The sequence below is a fragment of the Diabrotica undecimpunctata genome, chromosome 1 (assembly GCF_040954645.1).
Source record: "Diabrotica undecimpunctata isolate CICGRU chromosome 1, icDiaUnde3, whole genome shotgun sequence".
Classification (NCBI taxonomy): domain Eukaryota; kingdom Metazoa; phylum Arthropoda; class Insecta; order Coleoptera; family Chrysomelidae; genus Diabrotica; species Diabrotica undecimpunctata.
The window spans coordinates 4,288,552-4,298,424 of NC_092803.1; the positions used below are offsets into that span (position 1 = coordinate 4,288,552).

The window sequence follows — 9,873 nt, forward strand, 5'->3', positions numbered from 1 at the left end:
GACGACGTTCATAAATAACCCCAATTGCTTATAGGAAGGAAGAACAAAAAAAATTTTAACAAAGGTTCTTCTTCTTAGTGTGCCTGTCCGTTCCGAACGTTGGCGATCATTCTGACCTTAATCACTTTGTTGTTTGCTATACGGAATAGCTATGTTGAGGTCTTTCTATATCATGCTCTCAGGTTAGGAAACCATTATATTCTTCTTTAGCCTGAGGCCCTTTTTCCTTAAATTTTACCTTACAACCATAGCTCAAAAGCCTGAAGTTTTGATAGAGTTTCTGACTTCAATGTTCACGTTTCTACTCCGTACACAAGCACTAAGTACACATAACATTTAAGGAGCCTTATTTTTGTTTCTAGGGTAAGGTCATGGCTCTTGAATACAGAGCTCATAGTCAAGAATGCACTTTTTGCCTTTTCGATGTAACATTTAATCTCTTGGGTAATGTCACACGACTAATTGATTTTAGTTATCAAGTGGTATAAATTGAGTTATCTGGTTTTTCTTTTTATCGAATGGTTCTATATTTAATATATTTTAATCTTTCTTTATTGTAGGATATATGGTAAATATGATCGTCATGTTTAGAGTTATTTACAAATTTTATCATTATAATTATTTAGATAGATAGATCGATAGAACGTTTATTGACCACTTTACATAAAGTCCGTATAAAAAATACAATAAAAGATATAATAATGTAAACTTAAAATTAACTTAACCATATTGGCTAAAGTACTATACATATTATGTAAGTATTAGCAGAAGAATTAAAATTAAAAATTTAAGATAAAAAAATCTCTCTAACCAAAAAAAAAAAACAAAAACAAACCTAAACTGTCACATAAAAAATCTTTGAAATATGGAAGTAACAAAAATGTGCAAATAATTAAGAATATTCCCGAATCGATGACTAAATAAACTAATACATAAAACTTAGTACATTTTAATAGCAATAATACACTGTGATATGTAGATAGTAAATCGACAGTATTCTGACCAAACTGGGTACACGTTATAAAGGTGTATTGAGGTATTCTGTCTTTGAGTAAAAACAATATGTTAAAAAATGCTTTCTGATCCTATTTTTAAACAGTGGTGGAGACAGAATTTTTATTTCGTTAGGCAGATGGTTATACAAGTGAATATCAATTGAATTCTTTGTGCTCTTTGATAGTCTGAATCGTTGTGACCTAATTAAATCCCTCGATCTTGTTAGATGATCATGTAATTGGGAGTTTATAGTAAACTTATTTTTATTATCGTGAATTTCCAACAGTGTTGCATACATATAAAGCGAAGGTAGAGGCATAATATCCATGTTCAAAAATAATGGTTTACAATGATCCCTTAAATCCGCTCCAGCAAGTATCCTCACCACCTTCTTTTGTAATTTAAATATTCTGTCGGCATGACCAGAGTTGCCCCAAACAGCTATTCCATATTGTATATGACTATGAAACAATGAAAAGTAACACATTTTAAGGGTACTTTTAGGTACCAAATAAACCAGGTTACGCATTACAAATAAAAGTTGTCATCCATAAAAATCCCTAACAATTTGATGCTATATCCAAAAATGTGTCTTCGATCTGAACTGAAAACTATATTTTGATTTTTATCCTCGTTTAGTTTTAGTTTATTATGTGTAAACCAGTTTTTAATTTTAAGCACATCGTTTCCTATTTTGTTATTTAAATTATATTGATTCTGGTCGGTACTAATAACGGTTGTATCATCTGCAAAACATATACACCTTAAGGGGTGGGTATAATGAAATATATCGTTGAGATATAGAAGAAAAAATGTAGGTCCTAATATAGACCCTTGGGGAACTCCATGTTCAACATTGTGAAAATTGGAGTAGTTATTATTTAAAAAAACGGCCTGTTTTCTGTTTATTAAATACGATCGAAATAAATTAAGAGCATTTCCCCTTATGCCATATTTGTGCATTTTGTCTAAAAGTAAAGTGTGTGAGACACCATCAAAAGCCTTAGATAAGTCACACAATGTTAAAGACACGAAGTGAAGTCTCTCTAGGCCATCAACTACTTCCCTTACAATTTCCTGAATTGCTTGAGTAGTGCTGCATTTTTTTCTGAAACCATATTGATTACAATGAAGTATTTTGTACTTTTCTATGTACTCTATTAAGCGGTTATTCAAAATACTTTCAAAAATTTTACCAAGAATGGGATTAATAGAAATAGGGCGATAATTTTCAATTTCTTCTGGAGATCCTTTTTTGAGTAGCGGTTACACTTTTGTTACTTTTAATACATCGGGAAAGATTCCTTCGATAAGGCAAAGATTATAAAGTATGACCAGTTTATCAATAATAATATCCAGAGTTTCTATCACTAATTGTTTGTTTAAGAAGTAAAAATCAGTGCATTTTGAGTTTTTCAAGCTGTATAATGTATTCCTAACTTCAGTATCACTAACAGGTGTTAAAAACAACGAGTGGCAAGGGGAGTATATTCCCTCCAAAAAATTCATGGCATCATTTTCATCTGTCTCATCTAACGAGTTCAATATATTTCCCGCTACCGAAGTAAAGTAATTATTAAACTCGTTTGATGAAATATTACATAAAGTTACTTTTTTATTTTGAGTTTTATTCCTATGATAATTGTTGACTTTCCAAGAATCTCGAGATATATTATCAGATTTTAAGAAAAATTGCTCATATGCCAGTTTTTTCTTTATTGATATTGTTAATTGATAGTGTTTTTTGAATTGATTATACAGAGTGTAATCACTAGTAAGGTTAGCAGTAATTTTTATCTTCGAAAGGTTTACTCGCATTTTCCTTAGTTCATCGTCAAACCAAGAAACAGGTGTCTCAAAATGAATTCTTGACTTTTTTACTGGAAAGCAAACTTCAGTTAATTTTACATATGTGTCAATTATGAACTCAGCTAATTCCGTTGCTGTTATTGAATTGTTTATTAACGACCAATCCACAGATTTTAGTGATTGTTTTAACATTTGGGTGCCTTTACATGTTATGTGTCTTCTGAATATCCTATCATTGTCAATTTGATCAGATTTTATTTTTAAATTCAGGAATTGAGCACAATGATCAGCAAGGCATGGGTCTACTACACCACACCCAACTATTTCATTATCTATATTTGTTAAAATATTATCTAAACAACTTGCTGATGTAGCAGTGATTCTTGTAAATTCATCAATCCTCATAGTTAAACCAAAAGAAGAAATTAGATCGGAAAAATATTTTAATTCATTTGAAGTGCCTTTGAAATCAATATTGAAATCCCCAATTATTGTTTGAACATAATTATTAGAACAGAATATTAATAATTTTTCAAATAGGCCTAAGAAAATTTGGAAATCTGCGTTACCTGTTCTATACACTGATACTAGAATAGTTTTTATATCTATAATTTCCATTATATTAGATAATTATAAAAATCAATTCAGTTTTCTTGATTTCACCAAAGTTAAATTCTTACAGCATTACATCGATCTTAACGACCGATATCTTGCCATAAACGCTAAGATGTTAGAAGGCCAAAACGACTACCTGTCTATGATGAGTTGCCCCACCTTTGACGTAATTGCCAGTCCACATTACGTCAACAATATAATGCCACAAAAACAATCTTCTGATGAAGGTTACCTAAGTATGAAACCCAACACAATATTCAGTCCAAGAATAACAGAGGGTAAGTGGCAAATAATTATTTCTATAATTATTTCTATAACCACCGTTGCGCATGATTAATCATATCATGATATCTCGTAAAATTCATATCAAATTTGCATTTATTTCTATGTTATTTATACAAGGTGAGTCATAACTGTTACGAAAAATAATAGAATCAGTTTATTTGCACTAAAATATTATTGTTCGTGCTTTAATAAAATGTGAAAAAATATACAGTATTTTAATTTTAAATGTATGTTTTTGTTAATAACTTTACTGTATATTTATAAATTTTTATCAAAATCGGTAGAAAAGTGTAACTTTAGATAAGGAATATTATTTTATGTTCTACTATGATGAGTGCATACCTTTAGTGGGAGTCATGGATGTGAGACTGAAGACAATAAAGAAAAAGTCTAGACCTAACTACGACATGACAGCCCTGCAACATCCGGAAGTTAAAAAGCAAGTGGGGGAATATATTAACAACCAAGTTAAACAACTAAAAGAAGAAAATAACATCCAACGAGAAATCAGTCAATTCGAAGAAATAATTAAGAAAACTAAACAAGATCTGCTAAAACCAAACAAAGAAACAAAGAAGAAATCTTGGATGATTCCAGAAATCCTTCACTTAATGGAACGCAGAAGGTTAATTAAAGGAAATAGAGATGAATATAAAAAAATGCAGGCTTACATTAGAAGAAAAATAAGAGAAGCTAAAGAAAAAGAAGCTGTAGAGAAATGTAAAGAAATAGAAAGACTACAAGCCAAGCATGACAATTTTATGTACACAAAAAGGTAAAAGAAATAACGGGTACTTTTAAAAAGCGAACACAAATGAAACTTATAGACACCAATAGAAAATTAATCATTGACACCCAAGAGATGAAAGACAAATAGAGAATATATTTGGAGATACTTTTTCAAGATCAAAGAACGGATTATAGGCATCCATTTTCAGAGAGGATGACGGGCCCGGAGATACTTAAATCCGAGGTAGAAGAAGCAATAAAACGGATGAAAAGCAGGAAAGCTGTAGGGCCTGATAATATCGAAGCTGAATTTTTAAAACTCTTGGAGGAAGAAGGAATAAATTGGATCACGGCTGTCTTCAATAAAATGTACAATACAGGAATCATCCCTGATAAATGGCTAGAATCAGAATTCATAGCGATACCTAAAAAACAGGGGGCTAAAAAAGGGTGCGAAGAATATCGAATAATCAGCCTAATGAGCCACATATTGAAACTGTTTCTTAGAGTCATCCATGGAAGAATTTATAAGAAGTGCGAGGAACAAATATCGGACAGACAGTTCGGCTTCATTAACGCAGTGGGTACCAGAGAGGCACTTTTCGGAGTACAGGTACTGATTCAAAGATGCAGGGACGTTAACTGTGACGTATACGCGTGCTTGATCGACTATGAAAAGGCATTTGACATAGTTCAACATCAAAAGATGATAAACATTTTAAAAGAAGCAGACCTGGATGACAAAGACTTCAAAATAATTTCAGAATCATACTGGAATCAGACCGCATACATGAAAATTAACGGAGAAGAAACAGATCACATAAAAATACTACGTGGAGTTAGACAGGGATGTATCCTATCGCCGTTGATATTTAATATGTACTCAGAGAAAATTTTTAACAAGGCTCTTTACGGAATAGACTAAGGCATCCTTCTAAATGGTGAAAGAGTAAACAATGTTAGATGTGCCGACGGCACCATGGTGATAGCAGATAGTTTAGAGGGACTTCAGAGGCTAGTGGACAGAATAAACGAGTACAGTCAACAGTACGGACTAAACATTAATACCCACAAAACGAAACAAATGATTATCAGCAAGGAGAATATAAATGGGGCTCATCTATACATTAATGGGACGCAGATAGAGCGAGTAAAACAGTATTGCTACCTGGGAACTCTTATAAACGTACAGTGGAGCAATGTACAGGAAATAAAGTGCCGCATAGGAAAGGCAAGAACGGTCTTTAACAAAATGAGCGCCATCTTCAAAAGTCACAACATATCCCTAGATACAAAAATGAGACATTTGAGATGCCATGTTTTCTCTGTGTTGTTGTACGGGGCGGAGGCATGGACGCTTACAGACACCACTATTAAAAAACTTGAAGCATTTGAGATGTGGCTTCATAGAAGAATGCTGAGAATATCATGGACAGCAAGGATCACGAACAAGGAAGTTCTAGAAAAAATGAAGAAGGAACCAGAGATTGTGTTTACGATCAAACGCATAACGCGGATTTTTTTTTTTTTTGATAAAAGCTTAAATGGAAGTGTTTAATCAACACTGTAAAAATACTGTTTTTTTCTAAATGCGAGTCACAATCAATAAAAAGCTTCGTCTAAAAAAGTTTCGACTACATTTCATCATCAGGACTCATCCACATTGCACCCACTCTAACAAAATCTATAGACATTAAAAAAAATATTATTCCTCTTCTTAAGTTATGCTTCCGGATGGAACGATGGTGTAAATAATGATGCTAGAAAAAAAGGTACAGCACACTGGCTACGGCTGGTAATGGATAGGGCTGACTGGCGAAAAAGGCTTGGTAAGGTCGAGACAATAGGACTCTAACACTAACGACGATGATTATTTCTCTAACGCCTATTTCAATAACAATTTTTAAGTAAAAATAAAATTATTGATAAAAAACAAAAGCAAAATTTTAACTTAATGCAGTGTATCTTCTATAAGGAAGACTTTCTTTGGACGTATATGACCCACTAGCTATATATTGATTCAAATGGTTATGATATGACTCACCATGTATATATTTTTTTGAATATCGTCTAACTGTTTCTTTTTGCCAGACGATGTGTTCAGCTTCGCGACATCCAACAGCAAAAACCTGACTTCCGAAGAAGACCAAGGCCAGGAACTTCTACCGATGATTAATGTGATTTCAGAAACAGACACAGATAATAGTCCTATCATCCCCTTAGACCCCAACAGCATCTCGAATCCGATGTATCACCTCCCGCCGACTATACTGAACGACGGAACTAACGGTCAAACAGAAATTGCCAAATCCGCCGATAATTACGTCAACATGCCGCAGAATAAGAATCTTATGAAAGATAGAAGCGCCCAGGACAGCAAACCTTTAATGGACAAGAAGAAGGAGTCATATCGTTATTTCAACGATAATTTCCAAGAATTGACAAGTATTAAAGTTTAAATAAGATGTATAATTTACTGCCTAATTAAGTTACGAGTACTGTAAGCTATAGTAGATCCTTAAGATCGATAAGAAAGAACGTAAAAATAAAAATAGAACAAAAATTCCAAAGGTACAAACTATATATTTATTAAGTATCAATTTTTAACATTTGCTATTTATATAAAATAATCAATATTTTGATTATTAGAATTACTACCATAACATATTTATGAGGATAATAAAGAGATATTATTGTTTATTGTGTCCTCCTCTATCTTTGCTTCTTCGTAAGGATGTAGTGGCGTCTTGTAATTTGTTTGACTATTTCTGTCCAATTACCTTTCGCCTGCGCGTGTTCTTTTGCTTCGGAGAATGAGTAACCAGTTATGTCCTTTATTTGGTCCGACCATCGTACTGGAGATCCTCCTCTGGATATTTTACCCGCTACGGTACCTTCAACTATCATTCGCTCCATGCCTTCTCTTCTTCTAGATATATGTCAAAAATATCTCAGTATATTTTGGTTGAGAGTTGTGATGAGTCTAGTTTTTATGTTAAGTTCTACTAGAATTGAGTTATTTGTGCGATGGGCGGTCCATGGTATGCGCAACTTTCTACGGTAGACTCACATTTTAAATGCCATTATACAGTGGTGGTAAAAAGTCCTGCATCACCTAAGCATTAAGCATTGTAATCAGCATTATCGGTATACTTACTAATGTTTTTTAATTACTAGCTCCAAATTCTACAGAAAAGATTAAAATAATCTGATTGAAGGGATTTTCCATAATCCGAGAAAATTATGAGGTGATTATTAAGTCGTTAAAGTAGGTACTATGAAATTGAATCTTAATGACAAATTTGCCACATATGTTGGCTATTTAAACACTGTTGTTACCCTAACACATTTAAGTGCTCTTTGGTTTTTGATAAAAATGTCAAATGGTCATCCCAGACCAAACAAACTAAATTATCGGACGAAAAGTGTTTTAAAATTATTTTTCACCATAAAAACGACAAATCTAGTCGCGAAATAGCATCCGCAGTAAACTGTAATCAATCTACAGTAATTAGAGTCATTAAGAAGTATGGTGAACAAAACAAAATCGACGACAGACCGCGTAGTGAGTGGCCGACCAAAGAAAACTTCTGTTCGGGATGACGCTGCGTTAAGAAGAACAAGTCTGGCAGACAGAAGCCTTAATTCCACCCAATTGACGAAGCTGTGGTCTTTACTACAGGTGTAAGCGTGTGCACTTCCACTGTGAGAAAAAGACTGCTTAGTTTTGGACTTATAGGATATAAAGCGTGGAAGAAACCACTGCTTTCAGAAAAGCAAAGATTGCACCGTTTGAAATGGGCCAAGGAACATTGAATCTGGACAGCAGAGTAGTGCAGAGTGTACTATTTAGTGATGAATCCACTTTCAATATTAATAATCATGCTGGAAATGCCTACGTCAGAAGATTTCCTGGTGAAGAATTTTCTCCAAAATGTGTTCTTCCCACAATTAAACATCCAACCTCCGTTATGATATGGGGTTGCATGTCCGCTCGAGGAGTTGGTCGCCTACACGTTGTCTTTGGGATGATGAATGCTACCAAATACATTGGGGTACTACAGAATAAGATGCTGAGTAGTGGAAAAGACCTGTTTGGCAAAGAAAAATTTATTTTTTAGGATGATAATGATCCTTGCCAAAGAGCACAATTGGTTAAAGCTTGCATGGAGAGTAATAAAATTGATAGGATGGACTGGCCAGCGCAATCCCCGGACCTCGATCCTATCGAAAATTTGTGGCAAAGGATATCAAACATCATTTCCAAAAGCAAGGAACTGCAAAAATTAATAAAGTCCATGCCCAAAAGATGTGAACTGGTTATTAAAACCAAGGACTTGCCAATTAAATATTAAAATTAGTTTAAATTGCCTCAATGTGATGTAAAATATCGTCTTGATGTAAATAGCCTAATTTTTGTAATATTGAATAAAAGTTTTTCCGAACTACATTTTTTTTTATTAATCAAATATTGTGTTTAAGTGCTTGTTTGATGTAGATAGTAAATGGTTAAAAAATATTTAAGGTAAATGTCTTAAACTTCTATTTTCATGTATTTGGTAAGGTGATGCAGGACTTTTTAATACCACTGTACGATTTGAATCGACTTTTTTTATTATCCAAGTTTCTGAAGCATAGGAAATATTAATGCTAGAACAAGGCGTAATTTTATGTTTTTTTGTGATGTCAGTGTTCTTCGAAATTTTTGTGAGTTTGGCTGTTGCCGATCTGGCCATTGTAATGCGTCGACGGATCTCATCTTAGGTAATTAAATTGCCTGACCACTTCGTAACTTGCCATGTTTCTTAACTCTGCTTGGTTATTTCTGATTCTATCGATGATCATCACTTTGGTTTTCTGCATATTTATTTTCAAACCATATTCCGTACTCATCGTGCCTAGCCTATTTATAATTTGCTCCAGTTCTTCTGGTAATGACGCCAATATAACAGTGTCATCGGTAGACTTCGGCAAATATGCAAATAAAAATGTAGAAAATATGCGCATAAATATGCACGTGTTTACCCGAAAATATGCAAATATTTTACAAAATATGCATACAAATAAATAAAAAAATCGTAAAATAGTAACAATTTTATTTAAAAAAAAGTGTACATAACTAAATATTTCCTACTATTCATTAAGATTTACATTTATTTTAAGTAACTACATCATTTTTAAGTATGAATAAACTTATTTAGAATTATGGTAACAATAAATGACCAAGTGGTGTTCAAAATTTTCTAACAAAAACTTGTGGCTTCTGTCTGAGTACATATATTTATATATGGAAAAACTTCGTTCAACATCAACTGATGTAACGGGAGCATTTTTCAAACTAACCAAAACATTTGGTTCTAAATTAATCGTTTCCGAAATATTTCCAGCTAGAACACTGACTACTTCAGAAAGAATATGGTAACCTTTATTTTTTTCCAT

The 9,873-nt window shown here is 33.1% G+C and overlaps 1 protein-coding gene across 1 annotated transcript in view; it reads left to right on the forward strand.

The window, feature by feature from the left end:
* The window catches only part of LOC140444334 (vascular endothelial growth factor receptor 1-like), a 96,313-nt gene extending 86,867 nt beyond the window's left edge, over positions 1 to 9,446 (forward strand). Inside the window, exons 25-26 of the mRNA XM_072536086.1 lie at positions 3,488 to 3,698; positions 6,526 to 9,446. Of these exons, the coding sequence (XP_072392187.1) occupies positions 3,488 to 3,698; positions 6,526 to 6,893 (579 nt within the window). The 3' untranslated portion in view covers positions 6,894 to 9,446. The remainder of the gene's footprint in view (positions 1 to 3,487; positions 3,699 to 6,525) is intronic.
* Positions 9,447 to 9,873: the final 427 nt, after the last annotated feature.